Source organism: Papaver somniferum, chromosome 3 (genome assembly GCF_003573695.1).
Source record: "Papaver somniferum cultivar HN1 chromosome 3, ASM357369v1, whole genome shotgun sequence".
NCBI lineage: Eukaryota > Viridiplantae > Streptophyta > Magnoliopsida > Ranunculales > Papaveraceae > Papaver > Papaver somniferum.
In genome coordinates this window covers 59,982,511-60,003,392 of record NC_039360.1, presented here as the reverse complement: position 1 = coordinate 60,003,392, position 20,882 = coordinate 59,982,511, and the positions used below count along the sequence as shown (strand labels likewise).

At 34.7% G+C, this 20,882-nt stretch overlaps 1 protein-coding gene across 2 annotated transcripts; it reads left to right on the top strand.

Moving 5' to 3' along the window:
* Positions 1-681: 681 nt before the first annotated feature.
* On the top strand, positions 682-3,458 carry LOC113361299 (peter Pan-like protein). Of its 2 annotated transcripts, XM_026604588.1 has the most exons (8): positions 682-885; positions 995-1,177; positions 1,805-2,035; positions 2,188-2,280; positions 2,372-2,559; positions 2,693-2,886; positions 3,106-3,131; positions 3,168-3,458. In XM_026604588.1, exons 1-8 carry the CDS (start codon positions 868-870, stop codon positions 3,213-3,215), a joined length of 981 nt encoding a protein of 326 aa, XP_026460373.1. In that variant the 5' UTR covers positions 682-867; the 3' UTR covers positions 3,216-3,458. The 2 variants fall into 2 exon arrangements, with proteins under 2 accessions (XP_026460373.1, XP_026460372.1); XM_026604587.1 differs by having other exon boundaries at positions 683-885; positions 3,106-3,458.
* The last annotated feature ends 17,424 nt before the right edge of the window (positions 3,459-20,882 follow it).

Here is a 20,882-nt window from a genome sequence, read left to right as displayed (position 1 = left end):
TTCCACCGATCAATAAAATAAATGCTGTCGAAAATATTTCACGTTATTTCGGGTTATGTCGGACTTTAAAGTTATTTTCTTTCGCGTTATGTCGTCTTTTTCGATTTTAGTTATCCTTTCATTTTAATCGTCTATTAGAACAAAACAAGAATTTGAATTTCAAGCCAAAAAAAGTTATGAAACTATACAAAATTTCCTCTCCAAGTTTTGCATTCAGCCGATCAAAAAAACGAAGTTTTAAATTAGAAAGACCAAAACATACTTCCCAAACTAGTATAGAACAGACCAAAACACACTACTAACGTCGTTACAAAAATAACCGTTACAGACTTTCTATTGAAACGATATAAAGAAAAACGGTACATAATTAAATATTGGAGAAAATGATTCTCGTTAAACAGTTTCTCGACCGTTAACCAACAACTCAATCGTGTAACATTTAAGCGATCGATATACTATATATAGTTGTTACAGCATAAGACATCTTATGATGATCCCTTATTACTTTACACATCGATTTGCTATCACCTCGGATTTTTAAGGAATTTCCTCTTCCCAGTTGTAGATGGTCTTAAGATTGTATTTGTTTTGTTACCCTGGGTTGGAGGCCAGGTTGCCAGGCTTTAGAGCCGGGCCTGCAGATGCTTTTGTTTCAAAAGTTAGGGTTGTTTCAAAAGTTAGGGTTTTAGTTTGTTTTCGAAGGGTATAGTGAATAACGGTCTAGGAAACTGCTCAACTTATTAGGTGATATCAAGAAACATTAAAACATTAAAACATGCTCGTTGCAGCTTAATTTCTTGTTTCAGATTAAGAGGCTTGAAAAGCCTATACTGAAACTCTAAATCTGCTCAGTTCGTCCTTAAAGATATGGCCCGTATTGGAAATGTAAGCAAGTTCAGTTCTTAGATTTTAAGTTTCTTAATTTATTTATTTTCGTAATGTTTCTTAACCTTATAAGTGGAATCCGTTTGATGTGTATTGTGATTTATCATAGAGGAAGAAGAGGATTGGGTTTTCAAGGGCACCGATTATAAAGAATCCTGTTGTTGATCATGTAACGGGTGACAAAATCCCTAAAAGTTTTGTGTTTTCTAGAGGAAAACTTTCTGGTTCATTGAAGCAATTGTTAAAGGATTTGAGAGAGTTGATGCTTCCTTATACCGCCCTTAAGCTAAAGGTATAGCAATTTGAATTTCAATTGTGTGTGTGTGTGTGTGTGTTTTCTCATTTTGTAATGCTTCCAAGTTCCAAGTACTTTTAGGATATAATTTGTCAGTATATTTGGTTGTGATCGCTCAAATGTGAATTGATGCAATTTAGCATCAAGTGTGTTTTATGTTTTGGGTCATTCAATTTGTTGTTGTACAGTTTATGGAAGCGAATTTGATTGCTAAAGATACTAATTATTATTGATATGTGACGAGGCTGAGCCTTTTCTTATATTGTCTTATCTACCTTGTTTGTAGTACCGATTATTATTGACTATGTTATATAGTTTATGTCTAGTAATGGCTGGGGTGAAGGATGTTGCGGACAGTCAAAAGACTTGTAAGCTAAGAATACCACAAAATTTGGCAGAGGCTAGTTCAACCTTCCAATGTTAAGTGGAATCTGATGAACTTGCTTAACCTTTTCTGGAGCCATTTAGCCATTTTCTTTTTCGTTATAACATGCCTTCGGGTTCATCGCTGTTGTCAGTAAGAAGACGACTTTACAAAATTGCCACTAGCCTATTCGTAATTCAATTTTGTTAGTGTAATGCTATCTCGACTTCTAATGCTTCATCATCTATCTTATATTTCAGGAAAAGAAACGGAATAATCTAAAAGATTTTCTGAATGTCGCGGGAAGTTTGGGCGTAACTCATTTCCTGATGTTATCTAAAACTAGTAGTTCACCCTATCTTCGAGTCGCAAGGACACCTCAGGGCCCAACTCTGACATTCAAAATAGAGGAGTACTCATTGTCACTTGATGTTGCGAAATCCCAAAAACGTCCTAGACGCCCTCCAGAAATTTTCAAGTCCCCTCCGTTGGTAAGCATCAATTTATCCATCTTTTAGCTTCTAAACAATGAAGCTTATTGTGTTTGGTAACTTTGGTTTACTTTACTGTAACTTTTTCTCATTTGCTGATGCTATTATGTGTTTGGGTCTTGTTCGTGCCTAATATCTAAATTTCATGGCAGATTGTACTCTCTGGTTTTGGAACTGGAGAAGAACATCTAAAGCTCACTACTATTATGTTTCAGAATATATTTCCAGCTATTGATATCAACACCGTGAGTGCTACACAGATTGTTTGAACTTTTACGTTGACAAGTCCGATTATCTTCTTTAGATTGATCATTTTGCTTGTTAATTGTATTGCAGGTGAAGCTCTCGTCATGTCAAAGAATAGTTCTACTTAATTATGACAAGGAAACAAAGCTTATTGATTTCCGGCATTATTCCATTAGATTACAGCCTGTTGGTGTCTCACGTAAACTTAAAAACTTTGTCCTAAACCATCAAGCGCCAGATTTGAGTAATCTTCGGGATGTGAGCGACTTTGTTACCAAGTATGATTTCTTTCTCTACAGGACCAGGAACTATTTAAGACACCTAACTCACAAACATGGATTATGTTTGATAGTAGTGCAGTAATGATACAGTATATCTGTGTACTTATTTGTTTTTGTGCTGTCAATGAAGGGCTGGTTATGGATCAGAAAGTGAACCAGATGATGAAGCATCTACCATCACTCTTTCCAGTGATCTCGGAAGAGTAAATAAAGCTTCTGCTAAAAGTGCTGTCAGGCTTCAAGAGATTGGACCAAGGATGAAACTTAGACTTATAAAAATCGAGGCAGGACTATGTGCTGGTGGAATCATATTCAGCGAATACGGTGAGGACCTACTACACCTTTGCTTTATGTGTTCTAATTGGTTTCCACAATGTCAACTCTAAAATACCAAGTAATTCTATTTTGTCTCCTTCCTTTTCTTAAAAGTACAAGCTTTAATTCAGAACTACTGCTTTTATTGGCCGACCTGTTAAATATTGGTTTCTGTAAGGTTCTCATGTTATTGTTCTTCATCTCTTAACTTTTTTACCTTTCTCCCAGAAAATGAAAAGAAAGCGCAAAATCAGGACGATGAGGAAGGTGAGAACGATGAGGAAGGTGAGGACGATGAGGAAGGTGACGATGATGAGGAAAGCGAGGAAGATTCTTGAGGGACATAACATCCTGAGATACGAATGGTCTAAGCTTGTATCATGCAGGACATATTGGCATTATGTACCCTCATGATGAATCTAATAGGAGACCAATAAACCCCTGTTAGTCACAATGTCCCTCATCAATTTTCGTTGTCTCTTCATTCTTTGTAGGCAGATTCTCAAGCAGCTTTTCGTCTTGTGCTATTAAAATTTGAACCCTGATTTTGGGCATATCAAAATCTTCTTAGGCATACAAAACACTAGTCCTAACTTGGGTGACCTTATAAGGGGTACCCTATGGGGTGGTTCAATTACCTATATGCCCTTAGATCCTTTAAATTACTACTAATCTATCCCTATCCCTAATACAAAACCTATAATCAACTACACCTAAAATCAGTTTCATTCACCTTCTTCTTCTTCCTCTCCACAGCCGAACTCATTCACCCTTCCCTTTCTTTTTTTTTCATCGCGGAAATTTAATCGTCGATTCGTGAAAATTTAGTCGATGATTAAACTCATCTATATAATGGGTCGTCGTAAGCCAGTATCTCGTTCAAATTGATCGACTCAACAATCCATTGAAGAAGAAGAAGATTTAGAGAGTGAAGAACAAACTCAAAATCAACCACAAAATCAACCGGAAGAAGAGATTGAAAAAGAACCAACTCCGGAAATGAGAATAAGAAGGTTAGTTCTATAAACCCATCTCGTATTTGATGTTTTAGATTGGTTTGGTCGATTTAATTCGTCAAAATCATGTTTCTGCGGCGGTTACAGGGTATGGTTCGGCGCAAAACAAATCTTTGATGTGCGCCGAGCTGTTCTTGAAACTGAACCCTGAAAGTGCATATGAACGGCTCGGCGTATATCTGAAATCCGTTTCGAGCCGAACTTAGTGACACAGAGACTTATATTTAGGATCGGCTTATTCGGTGGTGTTAGTTTTGTGCCGAATATGTTTTGTGAATTTCAGAAATTTTGCATGTGCGTAGGATCGGCTTGTATTGTAGTATTAGTTTTGTGCCGAATAAATGTTGTTTGAATTTCAGAATTTTTGCATGTGCTTAGGATCGGCTTGTATGGTTGTATTAGTTTTTTGCCGAATAAATGTTGTTTGAATTTCAGAATTTTTGCATGTGCTTAGGATCGGCTTGTATGGTTGTATTAGTTTTGCGCCGAATAAATGTTTCAATTCATAAGTCTAGATTCGGCTTATTCGATAGTATTAGGGTTGCGCCGAATATCATTGTTAAAATTTCATAAATTTTACAAGTGTATAAGATCGGCTTATTTATATGATATCATGTTGCGCCGAATACATGTTTGAGTTCATAATCATAGATTCGGCTTATTCGACGGTATCGGTTGTGAGCCGAATATATAGAATCGGCTTATAATTGTTTTGTAGTATGAGCCGATCCACTCTCTGTGTAAGCTAATAAAAATTTCAAGACATGATTCATACTTGCGCCGAATTAGTCTTATAACTTTCATACTTGTGTCAGGACCAATGCCGCGGTAGGGAGATGTTGAAAAAAATGAAGGCCAAACTTGGTTGCAAAACACCAATGACCGTGGAAGAACAAAAATACCTCATCAACAAGTGGGATGCAATCATCAACAAAGGACAAGGACCCGAGGAACCCGAAAAAAGGCCTACCACTAAGAAGAGGGGTCGTGGTTAAATGTGATACGTATATGTAATACCGAAATATGTGCTTTGATTATGTTATATTCATCGATTCATCAATTTTTCTTTACATGCAGTTGATTTTTAGTTCATGAATACGCAGTAAGTATATGACGTACTGATAGAACTTCTTCTGATTCTGTTTTATTCAGAGTTTTGCCACTTTTTTTGTTTGATCCATGAGTACGTATGCGAAATACTGAAATATGTGCTAGTTTTGTATAACTTTTTTCTTTGTTTATCACCAGTACATATATGGAGTACTGAAACAACTGCTTTGATTTTGTTGTATTCACTTAAAGTTATCATCTAGCAGTACATACATCGAATACTGACTTATGAATTCATTGAATTGTTGCAGGTGTTGATATCAGTATGAACGCCCATTTGAATGCAGTGAAACTGATGTTGAAGGTTAAAATCCAGTGACATTGGATCGCCTGAGTGTGAGGTTAAACTGATATGTACTCAAATTCTGTAAGCAATATAACATATATGTACTCAATTTATGTAAGCAGTGCAACAGACATGTACTCGAATTTATAAGCAATGTAGCAGATATGTACTCGATATAATAAGGTTGTAAGCAGTGCAGCAAATATGTACTCGAATTTATAAGAAACAAATATATTTTCGAATTTGTAAGTAGTGTAGTATAGAAGATATGTACTCAAATTTGTAAGCAGTGTAGTAGATATATACTCGAATTTATAAGCAGTGTGGTATAGAAGATACATATTCAAATTTGTAAGCAGTGCAGAAGATATGTACTCGAATTTATAAGTATATAAGATATGTACTCAAATTTGTAAGCAGTGCAGCAGATATGTACTCAATATAATAAGGGTGTAGACACGCACACGTTTGGTAGTAGAGGGTATTATGGTCATTTCAATATTTTCAATTAATTTTGGACCTCCAGATAAAAGAAAATTCCGGTTGGACCCTACTATAAATAACTATATGGGCTCAGGACCAACCAACAAATTTTCCATCCCAAGTTAGATTACATCTAAAATGTTTTGCCTCTTTGGCTAGAATGTCTGCTAGAATGTCTGCCACATTGTACGCCGACCTGTGAGTAAAAGAGAAACCTAGAAAACTAGATCAAAAACTGATTTCCTTTTTAACTTCCTCCATTACCACCTGATTTTGCCAAGATATAGAAATCGTTATCCGGTTATCCCATTAAGATAATCCAAAAGATTTATGCAATCTCCTTCGATGTTGAAATGGTTGAGATTGTGCTCCTTAGCCCACTTGGATGCCTGCAACAATCTTATTTCTTCTGCTTCTTCTGGTGTTCTTGTTGTGCAAGGTCCTGCTCTTCCTTGTTCAAATTCACCTGCATCATCTCTAAATATTATGCTGGTTTATTACTAGAAATCCAAGTAGCATCAACATTAATTTTGTGTTGGTTTCTCTCATGTACTTTTCGTTCCTCCTTAAGCTTGTATAAAGGTTCCTGCCCTGCATTGTTATACATTTTGTTTATGCTATGGTTATGCCAGAATTGCATGTTTTCTGTATTTCCTTTGTTAATTGTAAAGCTGTTTTTTGTGTTTTTGAAACACTCTATATCTTTCTTTCCATATAAACCACATTTTAGTTACAATTACTTCTAAGGATATCGAATTATTAGATGTTTCTAACCAAGATCTACAAATACCTAAAATTTTTACTTCATTATTGAACTAAAATTGAACTGGGTTAGGTGTTAATGCTCAGACTGATTTAGCATACTGACAATGAAGAAAAACATGTTATATGGCTTCATCTGCTACACATCCAAAAGGACATCTAAGGGATACATCTCTCATGAATTTAGAAAGTTTGGAATTTGTCGAGATTGCATCTTGAGAACATTCCCATGTAAAATTTTGATTCTTTCGGATACATTCATCTTCCAAAGATCTCTCCAGAATTTGTTAGTCATATTTAGGTTGTTGGAATTTACTCTAGTTTCACCTAGCTTTGCGTACATAGTTTTAACCGAAATTCCCATGATTTATTTAATAGCCAGCGTAGTCTGTCTGGTTTAGAAATATTATTCTTGTCTGGTTTAGAAATATTTCACTAGGAAATGTCGAGAAAATCAAGGTTTCATTTTACTTTATAGTGAATGGACCTAAAAGATCAGCCACAAATGTTGAATGGTTGTTGGAATTGTTACGATACTGAATAAGATTATCCCCTAAGTCTGCTATCCACTTATCCTTCCAGATGTTTATACTTTTGCCATGTCCTACCACCCAAATACAGTTTTGTTCTATCAGTTTAATTCCCTTACCAAGGCATTTTTCATACCCATGAGATGTTAGAAGTAATTTTGGTTTTAAATGTCGATTTCTTCCTGAAGTATTTATGTTTCAGCTCAAAGACCCATAAAGAGTTTTGTTCAGTTAAAAGTCTCCATGCTAGTTTGGCTATCATAACTAAGTTCATATGATGAGCATATTTGAATCGTAATCCACCTTTATGTAATGGCTTACATAGATAAGTGTAAGCTTTGGACCCTTTCTTACTCAGTTCCTTCCCCCACCAGAAATATCTTTGTATTGTATCATTTTTATTGGTAATTTTTTTAAGTAGCACAAAACATCCCATTTGGAATGTAGTTGTACTAGCTAAAACAACTTTGTTTAAGTCCATTTTACTGGATTGGGTAGGACTTTCTCTTTCCATCATGAGATCCATGTTCTATTTTTTCCACGGTTACTTCAAATTTTTTTATCTTAGATCTATCAATGAACATGGGAGCTCCTACGTAAGAATCTTTCATGTAAATCTTTTTTATTTTAAGGATTTTAGCCATCATTATTTGATGTATTGTATGTATTTTTTTTACGGAAGAAGTATGAAAAAGCGGGGGTACAACAACCACACCCAATATTTCGCTTAACAATCTGTATGGACAAACTCCAATATACTTTCTAGAGAATCAACTAGACAGTCAGACTCAATCTAGATAAAAAGTATATCAAAGAGTTTATATCTCAATCTCTCGATTTGATATATACTCAAGCAAATAGAAATCTGCGAGTCTTTATCAAATACTAGAGAGATAACTTGGATGGTACCAAAGACCAATATCCAAGTGTCAATCAATTTAAATCAACAACCAAAAGGTCGGATATTCTAATTGATTGAACAACGTACAACCTGTGATATTTCAATTAATAACAAAATATAATGCGGAAAAGAAATAACACAGACACCAGAATTTTGTTAACGAGGAAACCGCAAATGCAGAAAAACCCCGGGACCTAGTCCAGTTTGAACACACACTGTATTAAGCCTCTACATACACTAGCCTACTCCAAATTAATTTCGGTCTGGACTGTAGTTGAACCCCAATCAGTCTCACACTGATCCAAGGTAAAGTTATGCTCCTACGTCTCTGATCCCAGCAGGATGCTACGTACTTGATTCCCTTAGCTGATCTCACCCACAACTAAGAGTTGCTACGACCCAAAGTCGAAGACTTTAATAAACAAATTTGTATCACGCATAAAAGTCTACGGTAATAGATAAATCCGTCTCCCACGAATATACCTACGAGTTTTGTTCCGTATTTTGATAAATCAAGGTGAACAGGAACCAATCAATAAACCGGTATTATATTCCCGAAGAACAGCCTAGTATTATTGATCACCTCACAATAATCTTAATCGACGCAGTGAAAAAAAAGATATTGTGGAATCACAAACGATGAGACGAAGTGTTTGTGATTACTTTTCTATCTTTCCTATCGGAGATATAAAATCTCAAGCCAATTATTTCAATTGTACTCGTACGATATAAACAACAAGATCAGATCACAAAACTACAAGAAAAGTAGTATCGGTCTGGCTTCACAATCGCAATGAAGTCTTTAAGTCGTTAACCTGGTTTAGAAGAAGAAATCAAAGGTTAAAGAAGAATCGACTCTAGCTATGCAACTAGTATCACATGTAAGGTGTGTGGATTAGGTTTCCCAGTTGCTAGAGTTCTCCCGTTATATAGTTTTCAAATCAGGGTTTGCAATCAATGTTAGCTTGGTAACAAAGCATTCAATATTCACCGTTAGATGAAAACTTGATTAGATTCAAGCTAATATTTCTTAACTGTTGGATCGAAAACTTAGCTTGTTACACACAAATGAAATGTCCAATTTTGGGTTTACGAACCGTTCCCAGACATTATTTGTTGGTTCAACAATAGTTAACCAAATGGTTAGCCATATGATTACTTTCATATCAACCATATTCTTCTTCACCATAACTAGTTCAAATGACTCAAATGAACTAGTTAGGGAGTTTTTCGATTGCTTAGATCTTATTTAACTACACAAGATACAATCGAAGCAAAAACGGTTTGATTCACTCGAACCGGTTCATGAACTTTATAGCCACGGTTTGCAAAAGCATTCCTTAGTTTAAATAAACATGAGTTCAAGAACAACCGGTTTTAGATATAACCTGCTCAAGTTCGCAGACTGGATTCACGGACTTAAGATCATGAAAGGAGTTCACAAACTCCAGCAGAAATTCTCGAGTCGAGAACTTCCGCCAGTTCGCGGACTGAGTTCGCGGACTTAGTTCGCGGACTTGGCTCACGCCACTTCCATTTCTCTTGTCAACAAAGTTCGCAAACTTTGGTTCAAGGAATAAGGACTTATACATATATATGTTTCCACAACAATGCTTATATCCTACCAATGGTTATGTAATCTAAACTCTCATTTCAATCATTGAAACATTCTCAGAGGATGGATATAGTCGTTATTCACAGACCATTTTTCGTCAGAGCAATTTTCAAAGTGATTGAAACATAACATGACTTTCGTCACTAGGTAAAGATGAATTCGGCTAAAGAGAAAGCTTACCAACACATATTTCGAGAAATAGATAGGAGAGATAAACTAGGCTCGAAATAGCAAATGTGCATAATGAAAGTCTATGTATCAAAACGACTTTTGTCTCAAGAGTAGGAGATAGAATAGATAAACTTTTGAGTGACAGATAAGTTCAAGTCTCCACATACCTTTTAGTCGATGAAGATCCACCCGTTCCTTGAGTATTCCTTCGTCTTGTATGATGATTGCCATGGAGTTCTTGATATCAACTACACTTTCTATCCTAGTCAGAGACCTTTAGCTATGTAGGCTAGAAATCAAGACTTATAGTTTTGATCACTAACATTGACAAACATGCTTGAGATAGCAACACATGCGAGTTCGACCGAGCAACGCTCTAACAATTTTTTCCACTAATAGATTCATCCCCTTCAAAAGAATTTTTTACATAATTTTATATGAGGTATTGCGCAAATCTATTTGTCCGAAATCTGCAATACGAATGGACTTCTTCTTCTTAGGAATGAGAGAAATGTAAGTCATGTTAATTTGATTGAGAACATGCTTTGAATGGAAAAATATTTTAACCAATGAACAAAAATCTTCACCAACAATGTTCCATTGACTCTTGTAAAAACCAGCTTGAAAACCTTATGGTCCTGGAGCATTAAAGAGTTTTGTTCGAAGACCTATAAAGAGTTTTGTTCAGTTAAAAGTCTCCATGCTAGTTTGGCTATCATAACTAAGTTCATATGATGAGAATATCTAATCCACCTTTATGTAATGGTTTACATAGATAAGTGTAATCTTTGGACCTTTCTTACTCAATTCTTTCCCCCACCAGAAATCTCTTTGTATTGTATCAATTTTATTGGTAATTTGTTTAGGTAGTACAAAACATCCCATTTGGAATGTAGTTGTACTAGCTAAAACAACTTTGTTTAAGTCCATTTTACTGGATTGGGTAGGACTTTCTCTTTCCATCCTTAAGATCCATGTTCTATTTTTTCCACGGTTACTTCAAATTTTTTTATCTTAGATCTATCAATGAACATGGGAGCTCCTACGTAAGAATCTTTCATGTAAATCTTTTTTATTTTAAGGATTTTAGCCATCATTCTTTGATGTATTGTATGTATTTTTTTTTACGGAAGAAGTATGAAAAAGCGGGGGTACAACAACCACACCCAATATTTCGCTTAACAATCTGTATGGACAAACTCCAATATACTTTCTAGAGAATCAACTAGACAGTCAGACTCAATCTAGATAAAAAGTATATCAAAGAGTTTATATCTCAATCTCTCGATTTGATATATACTCAAGCAAATAGAAATCTGCGAGTCTTTATCAAATACTAGAGAGATAACTTGGATGGTACCAAAGACCAATATCCAAGTGTCAATCAATTTAAATCAACAACCAAAAGGTCGGATATTCTAATTGATTGAACAACGTACAACCTATGATATTTCAATTAATAACAAAATATAATGCGGAAAAGAAATAACACAGACACCAGAATTTTGTTAACGAGGAAACCGCAAATGCAGAAAACCCCCGGGACCTAGTCCAGTTTGAACACACACTGTATTAAGCCTCTACATACACTAGCCTACTCCAAATTAATTTCGGTCTGGACTGTAGTTGAACCCCAATCAGTCTCACACTGATCTAAGGTACAGTTATGCTCCTACGTCTCTGATCCCAGCAGGATGCTACGTACTTGATTCCCTTAGCTGATCTCACCCACAACTAAGAGTTGCTACGACCCAAAGTCGAAGACTTTAATAAACAAATCTGTATCACGCATAAAAGTCTACGGAAATAGATAAATCCGTCTCCCACGAATATACCTACGAGTTTTGTTCCGTCTTTTGATAAATCAAGGTGAACAGGAACCAATTGATAAACCATACTTATATTCCCGAAGAACATCCTAATATTATCAATCACCTCACAATAATCTTAATCGACGCAGCGAAAAAAGATATTGTGGAATCACAAACGATGAGAAGAAGTGTTTGTGATTTCTTTTATATCTTGCCTATCGGAGATATCAATCTCAAGCCAATTATTACAATTTTACTCGTACGATAGAAACAGCAAGATTAGATCACACAACTACAAAAAAAGTAGTATAGGTCTGTCTTCACAATCCCAATGAAGTCTTTAAGTCGTTAACCTGGTTTAGAAGAAGAAACTAAAGGTTAAAGGAGAATCGACTCTAGGTTAGAACAACTAGTATCATACAGAAGGTGTGAGGATTAGGTTTCCCAGTTTCTAGAGTTCTCCCTTATATAATCTTTCAAATCAGGGTTTGCAATCAATGTTAGCTTGGTAACAAAGCATTCAATATTCACCGTTAAATGAAAACCTGATTAGATTCAAGCTAATATCTTTCAACTTTTAAATCGAAAACTAGCTTGTTACACACAAATGAAATACACGTTTCTAGGCTTGTGTAACCGTACCCAAACTTGTACATTTGTTGGTTCAACAATAGTCAACCAAATGGTTAGCCATATGATCACTTTCATATCAACCATATTATTCTTCACCATAACTAGTTCAAGTGACTCAAATGAACTAGTTAGAGAGTTGTTCAATTGCAAGGAAATCTTATGCAACTACACAAGACACAATCGAAGCAAAAACGATTTAATTCACTCGAATCGGTTCATGAACTATATAGCCACGGTTTGCAATTTGCATTCCTTAGTTTATATAAGAATAAATTCACAAACATCGTTTTTAGATATAACCTACTCAAGTTCACATACTGGGTTCGTGGACTTAAGTTCCCGGACGGGGTTCACAAACTCCAGCAGAATTTCTCGGGTCGAGAACTTCCGCCAGTTCGCGGACTTGGCTCACGCCACCATTCCGGTTCTCTTGATCAACAAAGTTCGCAAACATCGGTTCAAGGAATAAGGACTTATACATATATGTGTTTCCACAACAATGCTTATATCCTCCAATGGTTATATAATCTAAATCTCATTTCAATCATTGAAACATTCTTAGAGGACGTTGATATTCTATAGTTGTTATTCACAAACTATTTTTCGTCAAAGTAAGCAATTTTCAAAGTGATTGAAACTTTTCATGACTTTCGTCACTAGGTAAAGATGAACTTGGCTAAAGCGAAAGCTTACCAACACATATTTCGAGAAATAGATAGGCGAGATAAACTCGGCTCGACATAGCAAATGTGTATAATCTAAGTCTATATAGAAAAACGACTTTTGTCTCAAGATAGGAGATAAATAGACTTTTGAGTGATTGATAAGTTCAAGTATCCACATACCTTTTAGTCGATGAAGATCCACCGGTTTGAGTAGTCATTCGTATTGTATGATGATTTCCATGGAGTTCTTGAGCTCAACTACACTTTTATCCTAGTTCAAGACTTAGCTATAATAGACTATAAATCAAGACTTATAGTTTTGATCACTAACATTGACAAACATGCTTGAGATAACAACGCATGCGAGTTCGACCGAGCAATGCTCTAACAAAGACCCATGATATTTCGAAGTTTATGAGATGACCTGACGCGTTACTAAAGATTTTGATGGTTTTTCGGATGTTTATGCATTCATTTAAATCATCATTTATAAAAAAAGAGGCAGTCATCTGCGAAAAAAAGGTGGGATGTTGGGTTATTTTTTTGTGTTAACTTAACCCCATGAGTTTCTGTTTTTCAGGAGAAACAAGAAATCTTGAGAATACTTCCATGCAAATAATGAAGAGATAAGGAGAGAGAGAATTTCGTTAACGCATCCATCTAAAAGGTTTAAAGGGATCTCTAGGAGAGTCATTCAGATGAACAACTATGGATGAAGTTGAGATACACTGATGGATCAGGTTGCAAAATTGATAGTTGAAACCGAAAGCTCTAAGAGCAGAGATAAGAAAACTCTCGTTTACCCTATCAAAGGCTTTTGACATATCTATTTTGATTTTTAGACCTCCAGTTCTTGTTTTTTCTTTTTGAAGGTAAGAATTATTTCATGAGTTATCATTGTATTATCAGAGATTTGTCTTTTAGAAAGAAAACCATCTTGGAATTGTGAAATTATTTTATCTAGAATGGGTTTAAATCTATTGGCTAGTATTTTAGCAATAATTTTGTAAGTAGTATTACAGAGACCAATTGGCCTGAATTGACTTGGATTCTTAGGTTGTCTAGTTTTGGATATAAAGAAAAGAAGATTTTTATTTAAATCTTGGTGCATGATTCCCGATTCAAGGAAATGTTGAATGGTTTTTGTTACTTGGTCACCTATAATGTCCCAATTATGCTTAAAGAACTGGCAGGAAAACCATCAGGGCTCAGAGATTTGTTTGGTTTCATTTTTTTGAGGACTTGTAAAATTTCCTCCTTGGAAGGGATACTACTAAGACTAGCATTTTCGAATCAGATACATCATCTTGAATGATATTAAACAAAGCATCTTGTTGGGAGTTTACCACTTCATCATCAGTGAAAATATTTTTGGAAGTAATCTTTTGCGGATGAATATATTTTTTTTCTATTGAAGGTTATTTTTAGACATTCCATTTCTTTCTTATAAGTGTAATTGTGTGGAAGTACTTGGTGTTTTCCCCCTAAAGCTATTATATTATCTCTTAATTGTTGTTTCGCTATAGCTTCTCGAGTGTCATACAACTTTTGCAGATGCATAAGTTTTTCTTGAATTAATTCTTCCTTTCTATAAAGTTGATGGGAGGATTTTATGTTATCCATTTGTTGTAATGTTTTTTTGATTAGTTTAGTTGGCATACCAAAAATGTTTTTCTTCCAATCCATAAGTTGATTCCCTAAACAGTGGGTTAAAGAGATATGACTATGGTTTGAACCGACAACTACTTAATGAGTTAATTTAACTTTAGGGAATTGCAAAGTCCAATCTGAATTGGCTACTGCTTTATCTAACCTTTCTTGTATGTATACTGGTTCTTTTCTTTGATTATTCCAAGTAAAATCGTAACTAATATATCCTAGGTCTATTAGCCCTGCTCTGTGCAAGATCTCTACATACTACTCATTGTCCTTTTTGTTGAAGGGTAGGCCACCTAATTTCTTCAATTGATCAAAAATTAGATTCAAATCTCCTATTAACACCCAAGGTATTTTATTCCTATTGACTAGTTATGATATCCTGTTTATAAAATCCCATGCATAGTTCATATTGGTTGGATAAGGACTCCCATAGAAACATATTAAGATCCATTGTTTTGAGTCGAAATGTGTTACAATATTATATTTATCATGTTTATATTCCATTGGATTCATTAAAAATGGAATCCATCTATTCGAGCAATAACTAGCCCCTCTGCTAATCCAATTGGATCAATAATATGAGTGTTTGGGTAAGTAGATAACAGGGATTTTCCTAGAGGTCTCTGAGATTGAGTCCCGGAGAGAAAAATAAGTTTAGGTTTTTCGGTGTCTATGATGTGTTTTAAGTGGTTTTTAGTGAAAGGATTTCCACATCCTTGCACATTCCAGGCAATTAGTTTCATATTTTGATTTTAAGGTATAAAGAAACAAAGGAAAAGACTCCAACGAAAATTTAAAGTTTAGAAGAATAAAGGTAGACTTGAATTAGTATAATGAAAGGGATTCTTATTTAAATTAATTATATGATTTAGGTTTAATGTGGGTTGTCTAATTTAGTTATTTGGGAAGATCTGGAGACTAGGTTTGTGTAAGCTTGTCAAAGAATGTGAATTGATTAAGTCTAGATTGAATTCTATATTTCAAATTAAAAATTTAAGAGAAACTAAAAACACAAAAATTAGGGTTCAGAGATGAACAAAAAGCCTGTAACTCTTTCAGTTGTTTCGGATATGGAGAACGAAAGAAGGAGGTATGATTCAGATTCTTTGTGTTTCTCTTTTAAATTCCCACTGATCAATTTGCACTTGAGATGGATTAAAATTAGAGTTGCCGGTTGAAGATGATAATGCAAAATTAGGAATTGAAATTCGAAATACAGGTTCAGAGCTAATAGGAGGGGAATCAAAGATAGATAACTTGAATCCTGGGTTGGGAGTGAAATTTTTGTTTAAAGAGGTAGAAGAACTAACAGAAGAAGGAGAGTCAAAAGATTCTCTAGCGTTCTCATAAGATGAGAAGGAAAGACGTCTTCCTTGAATATGCGAAGACCAGTTCTAACTGGACCTGAAATAGAAATATCCTGGAGTAACCCAGTATCGGATTCCTGAATCCAATCGGTGGAACGAGTATGTTACCCTTTCTTGTTCTATCTAGATCTGATTATTTCGGATCCTGATTGATCTGAAGCCGACAAAGGAGTTTACTTGTTAAACGGATAGTCAAAACTCAAAAAATATTTTATTCAAAGATTGATAGAGTGGTTACCAAACAACTTTGTTTATTTACTGTTTGGAAGATGATCAAAAAGAGTTGAGTAATGAAGTATTTACATCAGTAAAGCAACTCAAGATAGTGGTTTATGTGTTGGGATTCACATGCGTTGGCCAGGAGGTTGTAAGTGCAGGGACAATGAGGAAACTGAGTAACTAGGGGTAGATTACTTGGTCTCAACTATACGAAGTTGGCTTTGTTGTTCGTATAACGGCTTAATTCTGAGAGTATTCAAACTAGACTAGGTCCCGAGGTTTGTCTGCATTTGCAGTTTTCTCGTTAACAAAACTGTTGTGTTTGTGTGTTTTTACTTCTTCCACATTAAAAGTTATTTAATTGTAAAAGCATCTTATTACTCGTATATGAAAAAAAATTGTGGTTTACTTAGGTACCCTCGTCGTTTCATCCCTCAAGAATGTAATAATTCCTTGTTTCATTTGTATTTGCAATTTTTAGAACAATATGTCATCCTTTTAGGATCGTAAAAGAAAATATTTCCTTTTAAGAAAGTAAAGAAATTAGTGTTGCTATTTTTTCTTAGAGAAAATCCGTTGTTTGATGAATGATTTCTTGTAAGGAATGAAAACCGATGGTTTGTTATGGACGGTTTCTTGTAAGAAATATAACCAACCATTATTGAATAAACCAATATTTAGTGGTAAAAGGTTAATTTTTTATTAGACATTCATAGTGATATATTTTCAGAATCCACGAAAGAATCAAACTAGATTGGCAAAAAAAGTATAAAATATGCCAATATATTTTCTCTCATCCTGTAAAAACGATGGAGAAAAACCAATATTAGTTATTTGTATAATTTACTAAAATCTAAAACATGGTTTCTCCCAAACTCTTAGCCTGTGGTGGTGATGTTGTCCTATCCCGTGCCTCATATGTGGGATTCAAAGCATATGGAAGTCTCAAAGAAAGCTATGATAATTTGGAAAAGAGTTATGAAAGTCACAAACAAAGTTATGCTACAGTAAAAGTAGGTTATCAACAAATAAAAGGAACTTCTGACTAAAATGTGAAACCCACTATTGATTTTCTTAGCGATAATAATAATCAATTTTATCTAAAGGGGTCAATACTTGGTGTTGTAGGACTTGTTGGGTTTTGGGGATGTTACAGTCGTTTGAAGGAGGTGTTTAAGGGGAAAGCGGAAAAAGTGAAAGAGAGTAAGAAGTTTCTAAGGATAACCGAGGTCGAAGAAGAAGCTTTGGTAAATGGGGAGAAAGTTTTTGTCCATATTTTTGAAGAAGTTACCGTGCTTGAAAAATCGGATAAGAAACTAGGTCGTTTTAATCTTTTTTTTCTTTTCTTGTTACGAACTGTATACAAAATTAGTGTAAAGGTGTACAACAGTACAAGTGATTAACAAATAAAGAAAAATGATATGATGTGATTACAATGAATCAAGATAAAGATAGAAAAATCAAAAGTATATTTTTCATATACATCATAGCATGGGTATATGTTAATCACATACAAGTGATTAACTAAAAAGTTAGCTCATAAAAATTTTGGTGTAAAGAAAAAAACACTGAACCTAGTTAAAAATAAAATAAGAATTTAGTTTTTATAAAACAAAGAAAATGACCAATTATATTCCAATAATAATAAAATAATTAGATAAATCGATTGTAAGAAATAAATTGCTCAGTGATTAAAACTACGTGCTGATGAGGTGTTATGAAATAAAAAACATAATAAGTAGAGGGAATTTTATTTTTAGACAATTATATTCATGCGTGTGTAGTTACACAATCTTGAGCTAATATTTGTAGGTATAGAAGATTAGTAACCAAGTATATGGAAATCTTAATCTTTGACATACGAGGGCATCTTAGTCAATAAAATTACGTTTATAACACATTTTTATATTATTTTATGGTATTTCTATTTTCTTTCGATTACTTTGTGTCAGTATTAAAGATTTAAGACATAAATGATTTTCAAATATAGGTTAGTGACTTTGCTAGCAAGTGTGTAGGAGACCGAAATTTAAGTAACGATGTTATGCTTCCGACACAGTCAAAGTGTTGACATGCAAGAATCCGAACACAATTTGACGAGTTTATTTGAGCTGAGATACAAGTCGCCAGTCTTCATCAAAAGATCTGGAAATATTTATCCCTTACAAAGATAAGGTCGACAATATTGGTGAAGGCCAAAAGAATAGGCAGAAATCGTCATAACATTCAATAGTGTAACCATGAATCCAACTCCTCTACAATGGATTTTATTCAGATCTCTTGTACGACCAACTGAATAGAAATCAAAAAAGGAAAGCTAGCCTCCTAGAGATTTTAGCCAATCTTCATGCTCAACACCATCACTAAGGTAAGGAGGTGATTCTATTAATAATTGGGTAAAACTCTCTCTTTTAAGATCAAATACGTAAACCTCTCCTATTTGGTTCTTCCAATGAACTCCATCGTCTAATAATACACCATGGTGTTCAAAAAAATCTGTAACTGTCTCTTTAACTTTCCACATACTACTACCAATAGTGTATACTTGAAGAGTCCCAATAGCTACTTCATCGTAAGCAATCCTTACAAATTTATATTTCTTATTAACGACATCATACCCAAATCCGAGAGGTGATGCATTTGAAGCCGAACTGATTCTATTTTAGGAACATACACACACTCTCGTCATATGGTTACATATATATAATGACCAAACATCGTTGCACATGAAACTGGAAACACATATCAAGCCATTACAAGAACCAACAAAATCTAACCCATTCCAGAATAACCCATGATGCTTCAGTCTCGAAAATTCTTTTTAGTAATGGGAGGTTGGATTTTAACAAGTTGATAACTTCAATTTTTTCGGGGGATGCAACTAGCTTTATAATTTACAAAGAGACAAATTATGTATTTGGTATAAACTAGTTTATATGTGTAAGAATTCGCCAAAAAGGTGTTCTAGGCGTTCTTATCCCAGGGTCATCTAAATATCAGAGACGGCTCTGATAGTTATTGTTGTACTACAATATATGACAGTGTGAGAACTAAAAGTTCACTATATTAGACAAGACTTGTTTTTGTGCTCTCAAAACATGTTATTAAAGTTAAATATTTGCAATGGTTTTCATTTGTGTACCAAATTCTCTGGAGCCAGCACCTGTATTATACCCATGAAACCTATGCATATTCTGAAAAGGTCTCAACCCACAAAAATAAGTCTCGTCTAATATAGTAAACCCTTAGTTCTCAGCAATAGTTTTCATTTCCACGCCAAATTCTCAGAAGTGACCACATGTATTACCCCCCTTTAAAACCCACACCTAATATGAAAAGTCTCAACCCCTCCACTGGTTGGTGTCCCTGTGTCCCCTATTGCACTGGATTATTTACACTAATGTAACTGGTGTGCTGTTTAATTGTTATTTTTCTAATTAAAAGAAAAGCAGTCGAATTAATTCAATACACGAGTCCAATAAGAGAGTTAATTGGCTAAAGTGAAGTTGAACCATGACTATTCACTATTATTATTGCCTTCTAATTACGGTAAATAGTGTATATATACCCACAAAACTATCCATCGACTCTTGGACTCACACATATTTCCTATGTGTAACCATTAACCTTTGTTGTTAGTTTGTGTATGGAAAAAAAAGGGACTACACGTGTGAGGGCTAGAATTGGAATAAGTGGCAAACCTTGGAATAGTCTAATCAGTATTGTCGGAAGCTGTTGATCGTGCAACATATTCTAATAATGAGTCCATTTTGCATCAATGCAACTACATATGACTCAAGACGTGACATGTTGAATCGAACAATCCCAAGCCTAAAAGTTACTTCAGTCAAGTCCTCACTCTTATCGCAATCCTTAGCTATGGTTTCAGCTACTTACAACATGCTTATGCAAGGATGACCTTGGCCAAAATTCAACTTTGTACCAAATTAGGCCAGCCAATAAAATCGTTCCGGTTTATTTTAGTATAGATACAAGGATAGCACAAAAGTATTAATTATGTGGGTGTAATTTATAACATAGTATATAATCTTCAATAAGGTAGCCAAACGAAGATAAATCCTTTGAAGTAATATTATGAAGTATAAGGCAAGTTGAAAAAGTGAAAGTACCACTTTTCCTAAAACAGATGTAGTGTATAACTTTGAAATATCTAATTATTAGTTATCAATAATTATTGGTACTGTCACATCATATTATTACTAGTGAGTAATGATACTAGACTAATACATGTTATGAAGAACCATGCTAACAACATCTACTTTGATTGTCCTGATCTGACCACATTGTTAGCACCAGCACCCCCCTCCCAATAATCATTTATGATTCCATAATAGATTCAAATGGAGGAAACCTCGTCCTGCTGTTTTTTGCTATCATGTAGGTCATTTGTTGAGAAAGAAATAGTGACAAGGCAACATGGTAGAAAAGAGGAAGACAATATCAACGAGGTAAAGAGCTCACTGTTTTTGCCAATTGTTAATTTATTCTTGACATAAATGGCTACATCTCCCTCCCTCTTAAGTAAATTTTGAATGCAAAAGTCCGATTAATGTTATCTTTCTCGGTGTGGACCTTACGTCACAAAGGTGCACCAACTTTAGATTTTCTACATCAACTTGGTAAAGTCCGGAAACTTTCCTGTCTTTTTTGTAATGAAGCCGTTGAATCAAGTAATCATCCATTTGTACATTGTAAAGAGCCTGCCAAAATTTGGAATTACTTTCTCGATAGTTTTGGGCTGAAATAGACGTTTTCA

Bases quoted from the DNA above. Each gene is read 5' to 3' on its own strand.
- LOC113361299 (XM_026604587.1), top strand. The intron at 2,036-2,187 runs GTAAGCATCAAT...ATTTCATGGCAG, and splicing joins TTTTCAAGTCCCCTCCGTTG to ATTGTACTCTCTGGTTTTGG. The intron at 2,560-2,692 runs GTATGATTTCTT...CTGTCAATGAAG, and splicing joins GTGAGCGACTTTGTTACCAA to GGCTGGTTATGGATCAGAAA.